Here is a 24162-nt window from a genome sequence, read left to right on the forward strand (position 1 = left end):
ATTCAAAGACACAAAATAGTTCTGGATGGCGTCAGAGACCAAGTTTATTAGCTGCCGCTAGTAACAGTGATCCTAGAAATACATCACGGTGTAAATTCTCAGGAGACTGCTCATTTTACTAAGGCGAGACGTCTCCTTTCATACCCAATATTCACATTATAAATGTACACCCACTGCATAAAATTCTAGCCAATAAGATACATTTTCAAACAAAGTATCACATAGCAAAAACTCAATTTACAGTATCCCAACCCAAAAGTTAATTATTAGGAATGTCCCAAATTCAATCTTCACAAGCCGGACAAACCTATAAATGAAAGCATCACCCATGTAATGAAGAAACATAAAAAAGAAACAGTAACAGATGCTGAACAAGATAAGGCATGTGCAAAGAAACTAAAAAGTTAACTATGGCCTGAACATTGATTGGCAATCTCTGACAAAGATTGATCAGGGAAAGTGGCTTTGCGAGGTCAGTTTCAGGTGAAGAGGTCAGTTTCTTACAGTTGATTTCAGAGTCAAAAAGAAACCTAGTTAATGTATACATGAACTAAGGCCAGGCCACTTTGTTCGCCAGGCTACCTTTACAGGCCTACATGAGGGCAACACAAAATGGTGGCACAGAACAAAATGGAGTCAGACTCGAGAATTGCAGAACCTCATGCTTTGATGCCCCCCTGCTTAGAGCCCATGCAGCTCCACTCTGCCTTTTGCTTGAAGAATCAGCCCCCCGAAATGTTTTCTTAGCTCCCCCCCCCGAAGTTTGACTCTAGTTGCGCCTCTGGGTGCTTGTATGAGCCCCAATGCTGCTTTTAACTGCTACATGGGATCCAAAATGGGAAAGCAGAGGGATACATACAAGGGAGATGTCTTTCTCCAAAATATTAGAGACTCTGAATGCAAAAGGAGAGCAGAAGAGCATCCTCAATACATTACAGTGGCAGGCCATGAAACTAAAGATTCTTCCTATACTGTAAAGGAAATGAAAGTTTGATAAATCCTGTTCAATGTTATGAGCTGCGGCCAACTCAAATTAAATTAATAGGGTGGACATTCACCCCAATGCCTTTCTTATCTACCCTACTAATAAAAGAACCAGGAAAACATGCTTAAACTTCTGAACAGTGGGGAGACGGAAAAGAATGTTTAAATCGCACCATGACTGGAAACCGTTCATCCCATTTGGTAATGTCAAGGAACCCCCCAACCATTGAAATTCACACTATAGATCATACTTTTCAGCAGAAATAAGTAATTCAGCTGAAAGTGACTGCTTAATGGTTAAAATTAAATGTGCGCAAAGGAGAAAATAAGTTCTCCTGAAAAGCCAGGTGCACGACTTTTAATCAGAGTGGCTGAAGTCTTTTTTTGAAGTGTGCTCTTGAGTCACCTCCCAGAGGCTGAGTGGGTGCTGTGCTCATGGCCTACAGGTCAGACAGGTTGAGTAAAGTGCATGGAGAGTAGTCGAGTATCTAATCCGTTCTATTTGTGAGTGTAGAGTTAAACATTGGAAATTCAAAAGCAACCATAATTGAGTTGCCAAAAATCTTTCATCAGATTACCTTCAATAGCCAAGATTTCCGAAAGCCATACATTAGATTTCTGCAGGGGCGGCTCCTCTGTTATGGCGGAGGAGCGTCTCCTTAGTGAGGAATAAAATAAAACCCTTTTATTTTTCATTACTGCCATCCTGCCAAGCGTCACGCTTTAGGGATGAGTGTTGGGCACTAGTAAGTACGCATGTCAGTTTGGCCTGCCATCCCAGGCCAGCCAAACAGACATGCGCACTCCTGTTTCTCCAACCGAGCTGTGTTGCAACAGCCAGGTGGGAGAAAAGCCCCAGGCTCTCTAGGCCCGAGCACAAAGTCTGCCCTCTCAGGCCAATCACTGTGCTGCTCTCAACAGTAGTATTAGCAGCATGAGTGAGCAGTTCTTTGACTGCCCCCTGGGAAACTGTGCAGGGTGAACAGCATTAGGAGAGGAGCACTGAGGCGTTGGTGCCAGCCAAGTGTTTTTAATTTTCTCCTCACCCTCCTGTATTCGTTTTGCCCTTCCACCCCAAAATTGGAGCAGCCGCCACTGGATGTCAGAAGCTTGATTAAAACAAAAAAGCAATGCTATGGACATGGCAGGTTGAAAGAGTACTAAGCAGAAGTACATTTAACAATTGATAATGCAGTCTGCTGACTAGGTTGTTTGGTTAGTCTGAAAAAGAATATAAATTTAGATGGTTAATTAGTGTTCTTTAACATAGTACCAGGTTTGTAAATTAAACCATCCCCTTCAAGCCAGTATTGGCAATGTTTGATTTGAGCAAAATGGTCTAATTATAGAAAAACCAGCATGCAGCATTCTGCTGCATAGTATTGTCTACACCAGCCTAGTTTTTCCACTGTCCGTTGTAGGAATTCCTTTGTCAATATTTTTAAACCTTGAGACTTGTTACAGAAATGGAAGATGCTATGAAACCTAAAATGTTTGACTAAATGTATATTTTAGGGCATTTATTGTACCACAAAACTTAACTGTAGTCTCTCCCGTAGAGTACAATATGCCTAAATTATGGTAACGTCTACGTTGTTCCGTTTTTTTAATTAGTCTATAAAATACCTACATTTAATGCCTTCACTTGACAAATGGATTTTTAATTTTAATGTGTGGGGTAATAAGGGCAAGTTAGCTGGAGAACTTTTAGTTCTATGCCATTTAGCCGTGTAAAATTAGAAACCTTAATTAAAAGTAAAATAGGACACTTTTGATGCAAAGAGATGACAAGGTCCAGATGGGTGGTCCATCCAGAAGTGTGACTAGCATCAGTGAAAAAACAAACTTTTTACCAAAAGGCCTAGATTTATGAGCAATTTCCGCAAGTTATTGAAGCAAGATGTAGAATAGCTAATCTAACTAGTTTCTAGGGTCGACTTGGTGGACGATTCTGTGCGCCTCAGGCACCACCATTGAAATACCGGAGATTGAGGTGCCTTAAACTAATTCTGATGACAGATATCAAACTTGGACGATGGCTAAATCACAAATTTCAGATCAATGGAGAGTGACTGAGTATTTTAGAGAAGGAAAGACTGCTAGTTTCTTTTGTTTGTCATGGATAATGTGTGAGTGGACAAAGGGCTAGGTTGATGCTTAGAAACTGGGGGGGGGGGGGTACTCTGATTGTATATGCCCATTAATGGCTGTGCTTACCTGCATTTGAAAATTGGACAGGACCAGTAGGCAGTACTGGACTCTTACGCTACCAACACTCACACATGGATTAACTGAAGTGGTCTGCTCACTGCCAGTAGGAATAAAGAAATGAAGCACAGATTTATGCTTGATGAGGAACAGCTACTGGTAAATGAACAATAAACACAGGTTCAACATAATTAGCAAAATGAATTCAAATAATTTAGTGCTAAATGTGCTATATTTAATGTAGGGTAAAGTTAATAATTACAGGTGGGCCTGTTACCGGTTAAATTCAAGGAAAACAAAGTTCTGAAGAAATCTGAACTCCTTATGAGTCTCTCTGATACTTAGTCCATTCAAACCAATAATAAAGAATTTGAGCATGAAGCTGAAATAAAGAACATTTTTATTAACCTTAAATGAGGTGAGACTACGTTACACAGAAGCCTTAGCAACTGAATGAGGCAGTCTGCTAGAATGGTCTTACTTCATGTCTTATATACTCTTTATCCTGCCCCAGGCATGTAAGGGAGTTGTACCAATTACATTCCTAAACAAATGGAAAATCTGGAGAGTCAGCAGTTGAGTAGGCTTTGGGATTTTAGCAGCATATGGGCAAAACATTATAATTACATAGTTCACAAAGGTTAATCTGATTTAGATGGCACTGCAGGGCATGACATGATTACATGTACAGTATCCCAACCCAAAAGTTAATCATTAGGAATGTCCCAAATTCAATCTCCAAAAGCCGGACAAACCTATAATTGAAAGCATAACCCATGTAATGAAGAAACATAAAAAAGAAACAGTAACAGATGATGAACAAGATAAGGCATATGCAAGGAAACTAAAAGTGAACGATGTCCTGAACATTGATTGGCAATCTCAGACAAAGATCGATCAGGGAAACTGGCTTGGCGAGGTCAGTTTCAGGTGAAGAGGTCAGTTTCTTACAGTTCATTCCAGAGTCAGAAAGAACCCTAGTTAATGTATACATGGACTAAGAAGGCCTGGCCACTTTGTTCGCCAGGCTACCTTCACAGGCCTACGTGAGGGCAACACAAAATGGTGGCACAATATAAAATGGAGTCAGTCTCGAATTACAGAACCTCAGTTGGCAACAGAAAATGTAAAACCCACTGACTTAGCAGTTATCTACCTATATGCTAGGCATTCGTGCTGGTATTAAGTTTAAAAGCACTCAGCAGAAAGAACCTGAGGAGACCCGTTAGGCAGAGCTGGCCTTGGAGGCAGCCAAGAAACACTTGAGGCTCTGATGCACCAAATAAAGTCCGGCTCCCCATGCGACCCTGCCCCCCCCCCCCCAAATACGTTGATTTCGGCCACTGAAGTCATCCTGCCCACGCTTTTGGAGTTACTGAACTCCTCCATAGCGACTGGGATAGTACCATCCACCTGGAAACATGCTATGATACGTGCACTCCTGAAGAAACCCAACCTCAATAGTTATCGCCCGATCTCTCTGCTCCCCTGGGTAAGCAAAATCCTTGAGAAACATATTAACAGCTATCTCACTAGTTTTCTCGAGAGTAACCATCTGCTGGATATCACTCAGACGGGTTTCCGCCCCAAACATGGGACGGAGACTGCTTTAATGGCAGTCACAGAGGAGGCCAGGCGGATCTTGGATCAGGGGGGGGGGATCAGTGGCAGTGATCCTCCTTGATCTGAGCGCGGCGTTTGATATGGTGAATCACAAAATCCTTTTAAGCCATCTCTACAATGTTGGAATATCAGGAGGAGCCTTGTCCTGGTTCAAGTCCTTTCTCAGTGACCGAACCTTCCAAGTCTTTGAGGGAACTTCAGTCTCTGAAAGCTTGCCGCTGGGCTGTGGGGTCCCGCAGGGCACATCCTTGAGCCCTACATTATTTAACGCATATATGAGACCGCTGGCTGAGATCGTCCGTCCTTATGGTTTTAAGATCATCCTCTACGCAGACGATACTCAGCTAGTGGTCTCTTGCACAAAAGAACTGCTAGCAGCCAGAGGATAGCGTGACAATTTGTCTAGAAAAGATTAAGAACTGGATGACGCAGTCTTGTCTCAAACTTAACGATGACAAGACCGAGCTGATGCTTATGGGTCCATCAGCTCCCTCCACTTAGGAGCTGTTATGGCCCATTGGGTTGGGCACGCCCCCCACACCCAGAGACAATATAAAAAGTCTCGGGGTGCGGTTGGACAAAACCCTGACTTTTAACATCCAGGCAACTAAATTGTCTGGGACTTGCTTTGGTCTCATCAGGAGGGTGAAAAAAATCCTTCCACTCCTTCCTTTTGAGGCCAAGCAGGTAGTCATGCAGGGCCTCATCCAGTCTCGTCTGGATTTTAGTAACACCCTGTATCTAGGGGCGCCTGACTATTGTCTGCAAAAACTCCAGCGGACCCAGAACTGTGCAGCACGCGCACTGCTTGGCCTGCCGCGTAGTACATCGGTGAAGCGTGGGCTGAGAACCCTGCATTGGCTCCCAGTGAGGGAGAGAGTTGAGTTCAAATCCCTGTGCATCTCACATCAAGCATATTGGAAATCCGGCCCAGTAATTAATCACACGCTGATCACCCCCTATCGACCCACAAAACAGCTCCGTTCTCTTCACGCCTTTTTGGTGGTAGTCCCTCGGATTCGGAGATCTAGAGCTGGAGGCCGGTCATTTTCCTACAATGCAGCCAAACTGTGGAACTCACTCCCCCTTCACCTAAGATCCAATCCTAATTTGACGACCTTCCGCAAACAGCTTAAAACCTTCCTTTTTAATAAATCCGTTTAACTCCATGCTTGCTCTTTTCTGGAGGGTATTGACTTAGTCTGTTAGCGCCTGGACACCTCAGGGCAGCAGTCACGCTTAATAAAACCCTTTTTCATTTCATTTAATTTCAATGTGAATGCACTGGAGTAGGAGTAGCTTGCTGAGAGCCAAGCAGAACAAGGGGAAAGTGTACCTTGATGTAAAACTGCTACTGTGAAATGAACAATCCAGCTTCAATAATAAACAAAAAATGAATTAAACTGAGTTACAAATGCTGTAACTATTGTAATAAATGTAAATCTCTATTTGGGCCAAGCTCTCAAATGTAACCAAAAAATGGTCAGCACAAGAAAAGCTCACTGCCTTTTGCAGTGACGTGCCTCTGTGCTTTCAATATCTGGCTTAAAAGCTTTCTACAGGAGGAAGGGCGAGTATGCCTCGAACTCTCAGCAGTTACCTCCGCATACTTGACAGCAGGCTCCCCATGAAAAGCCAGATAAACTCCGTATCCTCAGCTTGCTTCCTCACCCTACACATGCTCTTGAAAATCTTCACGTAGATACCCATCAGCTCCACATGCACTGTCACCCAGGCACTCAATCCCAGCTGCCTGCATTACAGCAACACCATCTACATAGGGTTCAACACTCTGCTTCTAAACAGACTGCAAACCATCCAGAACGCAGCAGCCAGGCTCATCCTCTATCTCCAGAGGCAAGCCCAGATCACACATCCCCCTGCTGGCTCCCTATACACAGGTTGTCAGTTCAAAATGCTGACCAATGCCTACAAAGTCCTTTAAAATGTGGGACCAGTTTCTCAACCCCAGGCTGAACTTCCATCAACCCACCAGACAACTGCGATCCCTTGCCCTCTCCCCACACACCTTGGTACCACGGCAGCAGGATAGGTGGCCGCTCCTTCTGAAACCTGGCCTCCAAAACCTTGAACAGCCTGCCCTCCTTCTCAGGACCTCCCCCACACTGGAGAAGAATGCAGAAACTGCCTTGAGACCTGGCCGTTCGGCCGGACTACACATAGCAGTAGGAACCACCACTAAGGTCATGGACACCCTCACGGGTGATAAGCTGTGCTTTAAAAATCCTCGGAGTTGTCCATCTTTCCATTTACAGTGCTGCTGGGTATGACTGCGCAGAGAAGGTAGTGGATGGAGCGCCAATACCCAATCTTAACTAATCTGTTTCTCAGCAGCTTCATTTAATGGAAGCTTTGTTCTGCGATGTTGGTCTTTGTCAAGTGGTGATGTTCTGATCAGACCTTATTAAATCAGATCAGTGTCACCCCATTTCAATATTATCCAGGGACTAGTGGGCTTTCCCTGGACTAGCTCTACTATGCCTGATCCATGGCTTTTACTCACGTTACCAGGAGGAGTTTTAGTCAATGAAATTCTGGTATTATCTAATCCCCGTTAAAGTTCAAAAGCTGTTTGAAACACTGAAATGGACCAAATTGGATTTGTGGTACTCCCCAGCATACCTCATTCTCGTCCAGGCATTTGGGGCAAGACAATTACTGCCTGTGTCTGTAGAGAGAAGGACCATAATGCAAGATTTGAAGTAATTCAAGATGGTAACATTTGTCTATTCAATTGCTGAGAGGTTTTCCTTATTAGTAGGATTCATCATTTTTGACTATGGCCTCGGAATGGGGCAGCTTACCATCAGTAACTATTAGGATTTGGTCCATATCACTGTTTAAAATGAAGACTGTTAATTTCCAAATTGTGTCAATTGTTAATGAATTTTAGGATATGTATATTATCGGTGTAATTAAGATATGAAGCTGAAGGTCTGAAAAGTGATGGCAAGCTAAACTGGAAATTGGTACAATATGTGTTTAAGACTGTGCCAGAACCCAAGATGACATCTTAGTTGGGAAGTTGCCAATCAACTCTTGTTCCCTGGTTGTAAACAAATACCTCATATAATTGCTAAATTGTGCTCAGGGTGGATACCTGCAATCCAGAAGTCATGTGGGCAGCTGTAAACTGCAATAGGTTTACATACACCATGGCTCTAAAACGGTCACTATGCTGCTCCATACTGATGGAGTCTAGAATGGAGATCAACCAAATATGTTCCTATAGACAACTGAAACCTGATCTCCACATGAACGGAACAGAATTTCTCCTATAAAAGGCTCAGGTAGACAGGAAATCAAATGTCTTGACTGTTCACTAGATTGGCTAAGTAAAATGCTGATTTTCTTTATTCAAAGTACCGGAGCGGAGACTTGAAACTGGGAGGGCCTTACCTGCTGGTATGCATACTTGTTTTGTAATGTGTCATGTCACTGTCCAGCAGCTATGCAATGTGGTAATTGTTGGAGTACAGTCTCGATCTGGGATTCCCAAGTTTAAGATAGTAAAGCAAGGAAGAGACTTGGAAACCTGTATCCCATCTCCCACTGAGTGGAAGTGGGTAACATTTTGATGGAGCCTTATCCTCTTACAAGAGGCTGGAAGGCAGCGGGTCTCATCCTTGCCTTGATGAATCGAGTCTTGAAAAGCCACAACATTTGGGCTGTATTGAAGGGAAACTGGTTATTTGAGTTAGTCAGTTGGGTCCTTAAATTGATTGAGTTGGCTTGCTCGAAGTCTGATGGTTTTATCCTTTTTTGGCTTTTAAGCCTTGTTTATGGGAATCATTTGTTTTGGTTGCTGCCTACATCATTAGTCTCAGTGGCTTTTACCCTACGAATAGTGCTCTGAATGCCCTAAAATTCAGCATCTGCTGGACGTTTATTCCATTTTTCATCATCCCCAAATTTGGACCGGTTCACTAAAAATACCGGGCAGGGCATACTGACCACAGCACGATGAAGAGATCTAGAGGTTCAACACCATTTTTAACCCGTAGGTAAGTCATTTTGGAGCTTATTTGTCGAAATGTGGTGGAAGGAAAAACCAAATTGGAAAGAATATTGAATGTCCTCAAAGCAAAGCCTGATGCTTCTTACCTTAAGAATGCCCTTGGTGTCTGCTAGGAACAATCTAACATGAAACAGACTACTGCAGAACATCTTCCCTATTTGCAGAACTTCCTTAGTATGTTCCTGTATCTAAGTAAATGCTCTCGGATCATCTTCATCTGGAGTTTATGCCTGCAGATTTGTTTTGCACACAACCTCGTTGGAAAGCTTTGAATTTTTCAGATTTTCTAGAAGGTAGTTAGATTGTGTAGAAGTGTATTTTGCCAAATTTTGTAAATAGTTTGTGTATATGTATGTGTATATATATATATATATATATATATATATATATATATATATATATATATATAGTATACCATATGCATAATTGTATCTCCGTTGCATTGCTGCTCAATTACAAAGATTATTGTAATGCTTGTAATATTTTCAGAAACTACAGCTCATCAATGAAGCTATTAATACAGTTGCTGTGGTAAGCCATATCTGCAATTTGTACTGCCCTGTGTTCACTGGGGTAGCTCCCCTGCTAGATGCCATTCTCACGTATGGTGTAAGATTTGCATATTTTTCCTAGAGTTTTGTTGCTGGTTGTCTTCAATTAGTACTGCTATGGTCTCCTGTTCTCCTCAGGTGCATGTTTTGGATAAACTATGGCCGAAGAGGAAATACAGCCATAGAGGTGGCTGGCATGGATGGCTCCGACAGGCGGGTGCTGGCTGCTGTTCCCATGGAGCAGCCAGTGGGACTTACCCTGGATTACATCACCGAGAGATTGTACTGGATCAGTGAATATAAAGAGGTATTGTACTCCTAACCTCCACTGCTGTCTTTAACTGGGTAGAAAACCAGATGTCTAGGGGGTCTGGCATACCTTGGACTCTGCCATTGGTATGCAGGGTATTCTTTGACAGACCAAAAGCAAATGAGCTACATAAGATTGCGTATCCTATCAATTGATTTGGCAAATGGAAATGTTCCATTTCATCCTGGTTTAGCTCCAGTTGCGTGCAGCGAATAGCAGTCATGTGGCATGGATAGAACTTTAAATAGCAGTGTATAGTGAAATGCGCTTCCTTTCACTTTTGAACACCTTGTTATAACTAAATTGTGCAGTGTTTGTGGCATACCTCTTGTGGACACACACATTTCATGATTGTACTCAGTGGCATAACGCAACTTGAGCCCCCCCCCTGCAGAGTGCTTGGAGCGCCCCCCCTGCAGAGTGCTTGGAGCGCCCCCCCCTGCAGAGTGCTTGGAGCGCCCCCCCCTGCAGAGTGCTTGGAGCGCCCATCCCCCCTGCAGAGTGCTTGGAGCGCCCATCCCCCCTGCAGAGTGCTTGGAGCGCCCATCCCCCCTGCAGAGTGCTGCTTGGAGCGCCCCCCCCCCTGCAGAGTGCTGCTTGGAGCGCCCCCCCCCCTGCAGAGTGCTGCTTGGAGCGCCCCCCCTGCAGAGTGCTGCTTGGAGCGCCCCCCCCCCTGCAGAGTGCTGCTTGGAGCGCCCCCCCCCTGCAGAGTGCTGCTTGGAGCGCCCCCCCCTGCAGAGTGCTGCTTGGAGCGCCCCCCCCCTGCAGAGTGCTGCTTGGAGCGCCCCCCCCCTGCAGAGTGCTGCTTGGAGCGCCCCCCCCCCTGCAGAGTGCTGCTTGGAGCGCCCCCCCCCTGCAGAGTGCTGCTTGGAGCACCCCCCCCCTGCAGAGTGCTGCTTGGAGCGCCCCCCCCTGCAGAGTGCTGCTTGGAGCGCCCCCCCCCCTGCAGAGTGCTGCTTGGAGCGCCCCCCCCTGCAGAGTGCTGCTTGGAGCGCCCCCCCCCTGCAGAGTGCTGCTTGGAGCGCCCCCCCCCCCTGCAGAGTGCTGCTTGGAGCGCCCCCCCCCCTGCAGAGTGCTGCTTGGAGCGCCCCCCCCCTGCAGAGTGCTGCTTGGAGCGCCCCCCCCCTGCAGAGTGCTGCTTGGAGCGCCCCCCCCCTCCTGCAGAGTGCTGCTTGGAGCGCCCCCCCCCTCCTGCAGAGTGCTGCTTGGAGCGCCCCCCCCCTCCTGCAGAGTGCTGCTTGGAGCGCCCCCCCCCTGCAGAGTGCTGCTTGGAGCGCCCCCCCCCTGCAGAGTGCTGCTTGGAGCGCCCCCCCCCCTGCAGAGTGCTGCTTGGAGCGCACCCCCCCTGCAGAGTGCTGCTTGGAGCGCACCCCCCCTGCAGAGTGCTGCTTGGAGCGCACCCCCCCTGCAGAGTGCTGCTTGGAGCGCCCCCCCCCTGCAGAGTGCTGCTTGGAGCGCCCCCCCCCCCTGCAGAGTGCTGCTTGGAGCGCCCCCCCCCCCTGCAGAGTGCTGCTTGGAGCGCCCCCCCCCCCCTGCAGAGTGCTGCTTGGAGCGCCCCCCCCCCCTGCAGAGTGCTGCTTGGAGCGCCCCCCCCCCCTGCAGAGTGCTGCTTGGAGCGCCCCCCCCCCTGCAGAGTGCTGCTTGGAGCGCCCCCCCCCCCTGCAGAGTGCTGCTTGGAGCGCCCCCCCCCTGCAGAGTGCTGCTTGGAGCGCACCCCCCCTGCAGAGTGCTGCTTGGAGCGCACCCCCCCCCTGCAGAGTGCTGCTTGGAGCGCACCCCCCCTGCAGAGTGCTGCTTGGAGCGCACCCCCCCTGCAGAGTGCTGCTTGGAGCGCCCCCCCCCCCTGCAGAGTGCTGCTTGGAGCGCCCCCCCCCCTGCAGAGTGCTGCTTGGAGCGCCCCCCCCCCTGCAGAGTGCTGCTTGGAGCGCCCCCCCCCTGCAGAGTGCTGCTTGGAGCGCCCCCCCCCTGCAGAGTGCTGCTTGGAGCGCCCCCCCCCCTGCAGAGTGCTGCTTGGAGCGCCCCCCCCCCTGCAGAGTGCTGCTTGGAGCGCCCCCCCCCCTGCAGAGTGCTGCTTGGAGCGCCCCCCCCCCCTGCAGAGTGCTGCTTGGAGCGCCCCCCCCCTGCAGAGTGCTGCTTGGAGCGCCCCCCCCCCTGCAGAGTGCTGCTTGGAGCGCCCCCCCCCCCTGCAGAGTGCTGCTTGGAGCGCCCCCCCCCCCTGCAGAGTGCTGCTTGGAGCGCCCCCCCCCCCCTGCAGAGTGCTGCTTGGAGCGCCCCCCCCCCCTGCAGAGTGCTGCTTGGAGCGCCCCCCCCCCTGCAGAGTGCTGCTTGGAGCGCCCCCCCCCCCCCTGCAGAGTGCTGCTTGGAGCGGCCCCCCCCCCCTGCAGAGTGCTGCTTGGAGCGGTGTCTGTGGAGTCCATGGGACACCCTTTCTCCTGTCCAGAGGGCTGATCTGGGGGGGGGCACTCAGTGCATCACCTTCGTGAGTGCGCTCCCTGAGCTTCTTTGCATCTACTCCTGTGTCTGTATATGACCCGGGCGCAGAGGCAAAGGAATTCCCTCATTTGCATAGTGCTGGCCCCTGTGCAAATGAAGGAATGCCCCTTGATGGTAATGCTTGCGCTTTAAATGCGCCTGCGCTATCAGGATTACTGAAGAGGATGCCCGAGCATCTGTGCCCCCCTTTTTGTAATACCAAAGTGCCCCGGGGGCTCGCGAAGCGGTCGGACACACCTGTTGCGCCCCCGGGGCACCTATTATAATATGGCCCTAGGAGCTCTGGCCCCTGCATCGCGGGACTACGGGGTAATTTGTTGCGCCACTGATTGTTCTGCATGCTAATCAAACTGCCCCATCAAGCCATCTGAGGTATAACAAGCTCTGAGTCAACTGCGTGCGGGGAACGTTAAGCAGGAGTCGTTCACTCATTACTGTGAATCGAGTGCGTGAAATCTGACGTCAAGCAGTTAATACGGGTGTCTTATCTGTGCCACGAATGCCCAATTAGACAGTCTGTCGCGGGGTAATATAAATCCACTGCGTGAATTTCTAAAGTTTTACAGTAGCCTCGTCCCAGATGTAGCATCGTCCCGCCTGACCTGCAGGTTGAGACAGGACAGGCAAGCAGCAGGAAGAGGAAGTGAGGTAACAGGAAGCATGTAGTCTGTAAGCCAGTGTGAGGCTGGCAGGGAATAAAGAAAGAAGCAGAAAATATACTCCTGTGTCGGTGTGTCATTACGAGCGCTGCGACACTGGCGACGAGGGTGGGATATCCATGAAACAAAACCCACACGCAGCCCATCGCTCAGCCACCCCATGTGGCCGACCACCGAGCCCTGCAGCGGGAACCATCCGCCAAAGCCACAAGACACCTAGCTGCTGCCCAAGTGAAGCGCTGAGGCGCAACGCGAAGAAGCGAGAACGCGTGTGCCAGCAAACCCGACCACCGCATGTGAGAAGGAAGGCGCGTATGCCAGAGTGCGCTCACCGCGTGCTCCCCCTCACCGAGTGATCCCAGAAGACTGCAGTCGAGTCCGCGCGGCACCGGAGAACAGTGCCCGATTCCCAGCGCGACCAGGAGGTGCAGAACCAGAGAACCGGAGACAGCGCGTAGAGCAAGGGTGAGTTCAAACCCTGCCGCTCCCATCACACGCGCCGCCTGAAGCCAAGACACGAGGCATACTGTCCTGCGCGGCAGCCATTTTGAGGCCAGGCGCCCGCCCATAAGCAGAGCCACGCATTTTCCATGGCGGCCATCTTGAAGTCAGGCGCCACTCGGTTTGAAGAAAAATATCAATAATAACGGCAGCCAAGCTAGTAAGCAGCTCGAGGAGCCACAAAGAATTAATAAACACCAATAAGAAACAGCAGCCACGATGGTAAACAGCTCAAGGAGCCACGGAAAAGAATAAAATACAGCGTGAAACCAAAAGCACGCCAGTACAGTCTGGACAACACCTAACAAAGCCAGCCAGCGCCACCAAGAGCCCATCACCTGCAGATGTCCGACCAGGGCCCGGATAGCTCCTCAGACACTGCCAGTACAGCTCCCAATACATCCGGCGCGACAAGGCCACGAAGCCCAGCTCCCAGTACAGGAGGGCCAGCTCCTCCAACCAACGTGCCCACGATGGCGAATAAACCCATTGGAGCCTCATTCATGCGTCAACCGCAGCCACTACCACTGACCCCAGGCAACAGTATGGGTCCGTCGTGGAAAACGTGGAGTGAAGATTTTGAAGACTATATGGTTGGCTCCCTAGTGCAAGATGATAAACAAAAGATTGTAGCCTTGAGAAACCTGATTGGTCCAGACATTGCGCAAATTATCAAAGAACTACCCAACGCGGCAACTGCCACCTATGATGAAATCAAGGCCGCCCTTGACAGACGCTTTCTCCACAAACGCAATGTGGATTATGAGCGCCACACGTTCAACCTTGCCATGCAGGAGAAAGACGAATGCATGAGCGACTTCATCATGCGCATCCGGAGACTTGCACGATACTGCGACTTCGACAATTTCAAAACGGAAGATGCCCTGAGACTCCGTATCATTGATGGCTGTTCATCTGAAATGCTGCGCCGGAGACTCTTAAAGAAACCATATACATTAGACGAAATCGAGGAACTGACAAGTATCAATGACCAGGCCGAGGACTACGCGAAGCGAATGGGAACACAGAAATCATCGGATCACAAAGACCACGCTTTACGCATTCAGGCTCACAGGTCATCCAAGGGTAACAAGTCCTCATCCACTTCTTACAGGTCCCAACCTTCACGTCGAAGCTCACGACACAAGAAGTCCGCAAAGGCCACGTCCACCTGCTACAGATGCGGACAGGACTACCCGCACTCAGGTCAATGCCCAGCAATCGGGCAGCGATGCCACCGATGTGGAAGAGATAATCATTTTGAGATTGCATGCCAAGCCAAGCAACCAAGTCATAGGTCATCAACCAAAGGACACGAGTCACGGCATCATGCCCGAGCCGTAAAAGAGAGAGGAAGAAGGTCCTCCAGCTCGTCCAACTCCAGCGCTCAGTCAGCCTATTCACCGCAGTCAAGAGGCCGCTCTGGAAGTAGCCACAGCACCAGGCGTCACGTGACAGGCTCCTATCGGTCACGCAGAGACACTTCCAGTGAATCGCCATCACGCACCCTCACATCACAAGACAGTGATGAATACATATGCATGGTAACAACCCCGGATCGTGATGAGTACATATGCATGGTTGCGGACCCGGATCGACTGAAACGGTATCCAAAACTCGACATCCTGATAGATCACCCAGCGAAATTTGTTTTGGACTCTGGAGCCTCCCTGAACTATATCTGTGCTTTAGAACATCAGAACATGAAACACAAGCCCAAATTGGAACCAGCAGCTGTCCGCGTGTTCACGTGGATGTCACGCAAGCCACTGCCTTGTCTAGGCCGCTTCCGCACCACTCACGTTTAAGGACCGGTCAATTGACGCTTACATTCATGTAGTGGAAGGGCCAGATCTGGCCGACTGTCTCCTCAGTCTACCCACGGCAGAAAGGCTCAAACTCGTGGAACTCCTCTACATGACAGAGGACACCCCAGACATTGTGGCGAAATTCCCCAACCTGTTCAAAGGCCTTGGGAAGCTCAACCACTTCAAGGTAAAACTTCACATCAATGAAAACGTGACACCCATTGCTCAGCACCACAGGAAGGTGCCATTCCATCTACAAAAGGCCGTCGATGACGAGCTCCAAGATCTCCTTAGAACAGACATCATAGAACGCACGACGGGTCCCACCCCTTGGGTATCGCCAGTCGTGGTAGTCCCGAAAAAGGGGCAAGACAACAAAGTCAGGCTGTGCGTCGACATGCGCGCGCCCAACACCGCTATTGAGCAGGAACGCCACCCTGGGCCGCATATCAGTAACATGATTACCAAATTGAATGGCGCCACAGTGTTCTCCAAACTAGACCTCAATAAAGGTTACCACCAGCTGGAGCTCCACGACAAGTCGAGATACATCACGACTTTTACCACGCACCAAGGCCTATTCCGTTACAAACGCCTGAACTTTGGCATATCCTCGGCTGCCGAGATCTTCCAGGAGGCCATCAGGCGAGTCATCCAAGGCATCCCAAATGCTTTCAACTACAGTGATGATCTGCTGGTATTTGGGAAGGATCAAACGGAACACGACACGGCCCTGGACAGAGTGTGTCATGCACTGATGACTGCGAATCTAACCCTCAATGCCAGCAAGTGCGAATTCCACAAAGACACCTTAAAATTCTACGGACACATCTTCTCAAAGGAAGGCATGAGACCGGATCCCGAGAAGGTAGCGGCCCTGGCCGACACCCAGAAACCTAGAGATGTCACAGACCTACGCTCTTTCCTTGGCATGGCTAGCTACTGCGCGCGCTACATCCGCGACTACGCCACAATCAGCTACCCGCTACGTGAACTCACTCGCCAAGGACAGCCATTCGAATGGACAGATGCGTGCCAACATGCGTTCTCCGTGATCAAACAAGCTGTGGGGTCGGCCATCAACCTGGCGTACTTCGACACGAAGAAGAAAACTGAAATCACGGTGGACGCCAGTCCAGTAGGCCTAGGCGCCATTCTGGCCCAATACCGTGACGACTCAGAGCAACGACACATCATTGCCTATGCAAGCCGCAGTCTCACAGATACTGAAAAAGCATACTCCCAGCCGGAAAAAAAGCCTGGCTGTGGTGTGGGCGTGCGAACATTTTCACCTTTTTGTGTATGGCAAACATTTTACGATCATTACGGATCATCAGGCGCTCATTACGATTTTTGGCAACCCCAATGCGAAAATGCCACCTCGCATTGAGCGGTGGGGACTACGCCTCCAGGACTACGTCTTCTCCATCATCCATAAACCCGGGAAAGCTGAAAACCCAGCTGACTTCATGTCACGACACCCGCTTGCAGGAGCCAGATCTGCACTCTCTGTGGCCGACGAATACCTCCACTTTGTTGTTGACACAGCATGTCCTCCCACGGTCCCTGTTGAGGCCATCCAGGAAGCGTCCGCACTTGACCCTCTCATTCAAGCAGTGATGACCAGGATTCGCTCCAACTCCTGGAGAGACACGAAGCAGTCCTCCTCTGAACCAGCTCACCTTCGCCAAGACTTAGCTGCCTTTCAACGGGTGCGCGAAGAGCTCTCCATCAGCGACAATGGTCTTCTTTTGAGAGGGGGGAGAATCGTAATTCCACTCAAACTGCGCCAAGGGGTCATCAACTTGGCACATGAAGGGCACAGAGTCATCAATGCGACCAAGAAAGCTCTGAGAGAACGAGTCTGGTTCCCCACCCTGGACCACATGGTCGAGACAACGCTAAAAGACTGCATCACATGCCAAGTAGTCAGCCGAGAAGAACCGCCTGCACCATTACAAATGTCAGAGCTACCAGACGGAGTATGGCAACAGATTGCAGTCGACTTCTTCGGCCCTTTGCAATCAGGACAATACATCATTGTTGCCATGGATGAATACTCCCGCTTCCCCTTCGCACAACTAATATCATCTACTCGAGCAACGACTGTGATCCCAGTGCTCGATGAGATATTCGCGGCCTGGGGCATCCCATTACGAGTAAAGACAGACAATGGACCCCCCTTCAACGGCCATGGGTTGCAAAGTTTGTGAACTCATCTTAATTTCAAACACCAGAAAATCACTCCGTTGTGGCCACAGGCAAATGGCATGGTGGAGCGATTGATGGGGAGATTAAAGAGGGCACTTCAGCAAGCAGAACTGACTCGCCGAGACATCCAGCAGACATTAAACGAAGTACTAAGAGCGTATCGAAATACGCCGCACAGCACCACTGAACAGTGCCCAGCAACTGTAATGCTAGGAAGAACACCCCGAACAAGACTACCCATGCTGAACGAAAATCCTCAACAACGGAATGTCACGGTTGATCACAACACTCTTGTGGACATCGACCACACCAAGAAGCATAGAATGAAGACGTATGCTGATCAGCGCAGACATGCCAAGGACTCCATCATACACGAAGGAGACTGGGTCATAGTGCGAAGCGATCGGCGAGCCAAAGCAGACAGTCGATACCTCAACACTCCCATGCAAGTCACTAAGAGGAAAGGAACCATGGTCACAGCCAAAGCTGACCACAAGCAGATAACGAGAAACATCTCGCACTTCAGAAAATGCAACCGGCGCGGCCACCAAGAGACCGTGTCAAATCTACCCTCAAGTGACTCCTCCAATCAGAGTGACAACAGTGACCAAAGTCACCACAGCCCCAGACGAAAGGTTGAAATCACGACTCATCACAGTCCAACACCAGGACACAGAGAACGACCGCAGCGTCAGATAAGAAAGCCTCGACGTCTGGTTGAAGAGATATAGAGGAAGTAAGACTTTGAAAAACAGGGGAGATGTAGCATCGCCCCGCCTGACCTGCAGGTTGAGACAGGACAGGCAAGCAGCAGGAAGAGGAAGTGAGGTAACAGGAAGCATGTAGTCTGTAAGCCAGTGTCAGGCTGGCAGGGAATAAAGAAAGAAGCAGAAAATATACTCCTGTGTCGGTGTGTCATTACGAGCGCTGCGACACCAGAGAGTGTTATTGATTAGACTCCAGCTGCTTGTTGATGCTCAATCACATGGACCTCTTCAACCTCCTGCTCGGTCTGCTGCATGCTTCAGTCAAACCCTGTGCACTCATTAATGTAGTCTTCACTGCTGTGCACTGTTGAACCGCATCATTTTTAAACTGCTCAGATGTTTACTTGTAAAATCAAATATAATAAATACTAAAGCATAGAACCACAAACCCGCAAGGACTGATTAACAGCGAAGTCATATCCATGACATACCTTTGCTGGCGAAAGAATATAATACGTTCACAACAGGTTGACGGCTGGACACAAAGTTTTAAATACTGGTTGTCCAACACTAAAGTGAAGCGAGAACCTTTCCTTACAGCCTTTCCTCAGAATTGCAGTGCCATATCCAGCAGCTTGTTTCGATCGCAAAACAATGTTTAAAACAGCCAGTTTGGGCTGCCACCCTGTAACGACAAAGCGTTGATGACTACGTGTAAAAATCAATAAAAATATGTTGAAATAAAAAAACAAAGTTGGTTCAAATGTGTCTATACACTCTGGCAGATTAAAACTCTTCCTCATATTCCACTCTGAGCAAGGACAAACGCCATCCCTTAGTTTAAAATGTTAACCTATTTCTCCTAAACGGATCAGCTCTTCTCTTGATCATCACACGATCTTCCTTTATTTTTTAATGTAAATGCAGTGGTAATTCTCAACCTTTTAACTGTACTTAACACAGGCAGTGTTTTAGTTCTTGTTTGCATATTTGATGCAATTAAAAACATTTAGCAAGGTACCCAAGTTTAATTTACATTCCAAGCAAACGCCATCGCACCTTTTGAGGCAAATTTGAGATTAACTCCTCCAAATCCCGAGAGCAGCAATTTTGCATCATTTCAGCATGCTCCATACCTGATCAACAGATTTAACTTGACAATATGGTTTCCCCATGAGCGCTCAAAGGTTGATAATGAACAGTCGAGGAGGAGCCAAGCTCGCGTCCGAGATGGCCGCGTTTTAGCTCGGCTCCGTTCACTCTCCTGTCTGCAAGAAATATCCTGTACTTTATCCTGCCCGGGAAGAATTCCACGATGTGCAATGGAACGACGATAACTCAGACACTCACCGTTTGCTCCGGTGGCTCCTGGGTGTCGCGGATCCTGAGCTACGCCCCTGTCTGCTTCGGGGCCTCCGGAGCGGCCGGACCTGGCACTCCCTGGCGGCGCCCGGGCTGGACAGGGCGCGGTGGCCGGCCCTTGGTGGTGGTGTGGAGTCGGTCGGAGGGGCCGATGTGCTAATAGACCGCTTGCGGCCTCCCGGGCCTGGTCCGGCGGTCCTGCTGCCTGGTGTTGGGGTGCGGACTTCCATGGACGGGGTTAACCGTACATCTGGCTCGTCTCCCCTTTGTTCTCCGGCCCGGCCATTTTGAGTTCCTCCGCCCGGACTCTGAGAACGGTGCCGGCGGCGTGTGGGGTGCCGGCGCATTGCCTTCTTCTGGTGGCTTCCCTTCCTGCCCTGGAGGCACCTCCGCTGGTGGTTGCCGGAATCCTGTTTTGCCCCGCTGATATCCGGGCGGGGGTCAGTGTTTGCAGCGGCCCCGCCGGGCTTCTAAGATGGCGGCCGGCCCCATGACTCTCGGCCTCGCCGGGCCCGCCGCACGGCTCGCTTTCTGAATACTGTAAAGGTTATCCTAAACTTGGCGACATCCTGGCCGCCCTGCGCTCCTGGGGGACACCCATGGCCGCACCTGTCGCCATCCTGGATAGAGGTCCTTTGGCCGGGCCTGCCGGGCCCCTCCCGGTTTGTGCGGCGTCATCTCTGTTGTGTGCTGCCGGACCTTTCCTTGGGGTCGTGGACCTGGAGGCTGCTGTTGGTGTCGACGTTCGGGGGTCCGCTCCCCTTCATCCTGTGCCTTCTTTTGCTCTGGAGGTTCCCCAGCCGTATCCCGTATTGACTGACCTCGATGGGTCTCCTTTTCCTCTTTTGCCTAACATGGCCGAACGAAGATCCTGTGACTGCGCCGCTGGACCGGCTTTCTCTGTATTCCAATTGGAACTGCCTGCTTTGCCTGAGGTGTTTACTGTACTTTCTGGAACATCCGTGTCGCGATCGCTATAACTTGAGTGTTTTTTTGATTCGCATCCCTGTTCTTCACCTCCGGTTCAATGCGATCTGGTTCCTGGTTCGTTGGACTACTACAGTTGGCGAAAAACGAGGACAGGGTTGAACTGATCTTGCCTCTGTGGACTGTTATTTTGTGGTATGGTTGGGTGATCCCTTCATAATTGTATGACTATGTTTGATACGTCTTTACGTTCCTGGAGCTTATCCGGGTGTCTACTATCTTCCCGTGGGCTCTGAGTGTTTTTGGGCGGGGGGGTGGGAGCTGAAGGGGTTTTGATTGTGTGGCTCCTCTCCCGCTGTTTTTTCCCTGTTTTCCCTCCCCCCCCCCTCCTTTTTAATCTACGTGATTCTTTCTTTCTCTATTCTTCTATATTTCGGGTTCTAATTAGGGCGACAGGCACGCTGCTGGGGGGTAGGCCATAGCCTTCTGCAGGGGTGCAGGGTGGGCTGTGCGGGGTGGTGGGGGGGTCTATTTTATTGTATCTTCCCTTGTTCCTCTTTTTGGTTCTATGGCTCATGTATCCCCTAATTTCGTGGCGCGGTGTCGGCGAGTAGCCTCCCGGGGTGTTCGTGCTGGCATGGCCCTCTTGGTATATCTGCTGTCACGGTTCACTACGCATTCATTTCTCCTGTTGCCACTAGTTCCATGTGCCGACTTAGTGTTGGGTGCTTGGTTAGCCGTGGGGGACATGCGCTGAGGCTGCGCCCTTACTTACTTTCCCCTCCCCTTTTTCCGATGTCCTCTTCCTCCCTTATTTTCCCTTTTCCCCTCCCCATTTTCCTTATTTCTCCCTTGGGTTGTTGTAACGGAGGGCTTCTAGTTTTGTAACTGTATTTTTCGCTGTTTTATTATTGTGTGCCCTGGTAGTGGTGGGAGGGTGTTGAGCAGCGATTGTGATTGTTCTTGATGTGGGACTCACGTTCTGCCTTTATCAAAATGTACGGTTCTTTTGGTCTTTTCCGGTATTCGAGACTTCGGCTTGCTCACGGCTCACCACGGCCCTCTGGACTTTACGGACTTTTATTATCCTCCGATACCCTATTTTCAATTATAAAATTAACCTACTCTTATCCTGTCCCTGATGGCGACTCGAAGACTTGCTACCTTTACCTTCCATATGAGCTATTTGGAAATCCTGTTGTCTCTCCTGTATTGCCTCGTATGACAGTTTATTGTGGTGGCCGGCCCAGCGGGTTGTAGGCCCGTATCTGTGAGCGCCTTCTGTACAATAAAGGTTTTTAAAAAAAAAAAATTTAAAAAAAAGATAATGAACAGTCCAGCAGTAATGAGTCTTATTTCCCTTTTGTTCCAATTATTTATTTGGGTTCTCCGCGTCGAACATTCAACAGTACATATGTTTCCAGTTCAACCGCTTCCACAGATCTTTAAGTACAGTAAAATAATTTACAGCCAACACGTGTTTCGTTGTGTATATTTACACACGACTTCTTCAGGGTTGATTATGTAGCTAGCTAAATTCCCAATCCAGTCGGTCAACAGTCCACCAATAAAGTAAAGTAATGTCCTTAGCGCCCCTTATCCTGAGCCAACCAGGTGGGTATAGATGTATCCGCAAGTTTCAGTAATTTCCACAAATGCAATCCTTCAATTAACTAAAGCCTCAAGTAAGACTTGCTGGGTGAATTTTACTTAGCTATGGTGATATTCTGTGATCACGAGTCCATGATCAGAGTCTGAATGGATGCGGAGTGTCCGTTACCTGAGGCTTTAGTTAATTGAAGGATTGTATTTGTGAAAGTTACTAAAACTTGCTGATCCATCTATACCCACCTGGTTAGCTTGGTATAAGAGTCCCTAAGGGCATTACTTTACTTTATTGGTGGCCTGTTGACCGACTGGATTTTGAATTTAGCGCGCTACAGAATCAGCACTGAAGTCACTGTGTAAATACACACAATGAAACACGCGTTGGCTGTAAATTATTCTACTGTACTTAAACATCTGTGGAAGCTGTGTATTGGAAACCTATATACTGTTGAATGTCGGATGCTTAGTACCCAAATAAATAATTGGAACAAAAGGGAAATAAGACTCATTACTTCTGGAATTTTCATAATCAACCTTTGAGTGCTCCGGGGGGCACAATATTGTCATTGTATTTACTCTGTTGGGAGGATCATTTGTGGTTGAATTGGCAGCGGACCACTCTTCCCTTGAAGCACCAACATATTGTTTTCATTATCACACTTGCCCTATATGAATGTAGAGCGTCCGGACATTCTGTTCTTTTGCCTGGTTGCCAATTAACATATTTAACTTGCTCCTGCAAATCTCTGCTGTAGCATAAGACTGCTTTTGCAGGCCTGCCGGTCTATGCTTAAGGGTAGATCACGTGCTCCAGCAAGATCAGTCCAACATGGCTTGCACAGCCGTGCAATGGGTTGATGTCCGGTACTTCCACCCTTATTTTAACAAGGTGTTCCCTCCTGGTGTTATAACTGAGGACTATCCCATGCAATAACACTGTTAATGCCTTAATACATTGAGTATGGAAAGTGCTCTTTGGCGTTCGAAGTACCTCGAGCAGTGAAAACTTGTCTCGCCTTGAATGCCTCAAGAACAGTTGAAAGGATGGGAACTCTAGCAGTTGGGGTTGATCCTGTGCAGTCACATTTGGAAAAGTCCAAGTTGCACATTTTAATTTCGACAGCCAAGACTGGATATTTTAACCCATGAACAGCTAATAATTTCTTTTCTCAAACCATATTTTGACATCTGTGAAACTTTAGATTAACTTCCACATAAACTATTTGCTGAAAAGATATTTCAGTTGCATTTTGGTTATTTTGTTTTTCCAAAACCGTTGGATTGTAAAAGTACCAAGAATTGAATTTATTCTTTAGGGGTTTTAGAAGCCAAAATGGAAATGTTTTGTGCTTAACAAAAAAATGGGGAAAGTACTGTGGAATAGTGGTGTTTTTGTGTAAGTGACAACGCAAGGTTCATTGTCCTTTCAGTTTTATGAGCAAGGCTTGGAAGCAAAATGCGTTTCTCGCCATTATTTTTGTAAGCAGTGATCAACTTTCCTACTCTTAAAGTTTGTACATGCTTTGCAGTTTGAAAATGGCCGATGAAATGTGAGTGAGCTAAAGTACAGACTTCAGTCTGAACAAAATTCTGACTGAAAAAAAAAGTCTGAAAGAGACAACTAGGGTTGCAGGTAAATATTTTGTGTTAAAGTCAAAGCTGTGAAATTAAAATGCAGGTACGTTTCCCAGACTCTTCAGGTCAAATATACCTGTGGTCACTCAGCTAGATAAGACAAGCACACAAGTAGACTGAATAATCTGTGGTTTAATATTTTTACAAACTGGGTCGAAACTCTGGTATAGTAGTATTTTACTCAATAAAGTCCTTATCGGTGTCCATTCCCTCACTGTGCACCCATATGTCTCTGTTCTCCCCAAGGTCCTGGTCAGCTTCTTCCTTCGTCTTCACGTCCCATTAGAGGAAAAGGTGGACACATCCCTCGGAACAAGAAAATGAGAGATACTATAAGTGGACTGTCACTTTAACTATACTCTGCAGTTTAACCCTGCACCGTTGCCCAAGGTGTGACCATGCTCTACCTTGTGCTGCATGCAAAAAGAACCTCAGTGAGTTTCTACCAAGATTTCTATGGGTGACCCTTCCTCCGCCTTCCCCTAGTAAAGAAGTTGAGGAAAGGTACTGGCCTGAGGCCACGGCCCTCCGGGGTC

General features: G+C 48.7%; 1 protein-coding gene across 1 annotated transcript in view; it reads left to right on the forward strand.

The window, feature by feature from the left end:
* The window catches only part of LOC144820278 (uncharacterized), a 988894-nt gene that overhangs the window by 333687 nt on the left and 631045 nt on the right, over positions 1-24162 (forward strand). The window contains exon 11 of the mRNA XM_078677866.1: positions 9544-9712. Coding sequence (XP_078533992.1) covers positions 9544-9712 — 169 coding nt within the window. The remainder of the gene's footprint in view (positions 1-9543; positions 9713-24162) is intronic.

This window comes from Lissotriton helveticus, chromosome 2_1 (genome assembly GCF_964261635.1).
Source record: "Lissotriton helveticus chromosome 2_1, aLisHel1.1, whole genome shotgun sequence".
NCBI lineage: Eukaryota > Metazoa > Chordata > Amphibia > Caudata > Salamandridae > Lissotriton > Lissotriton helveticus.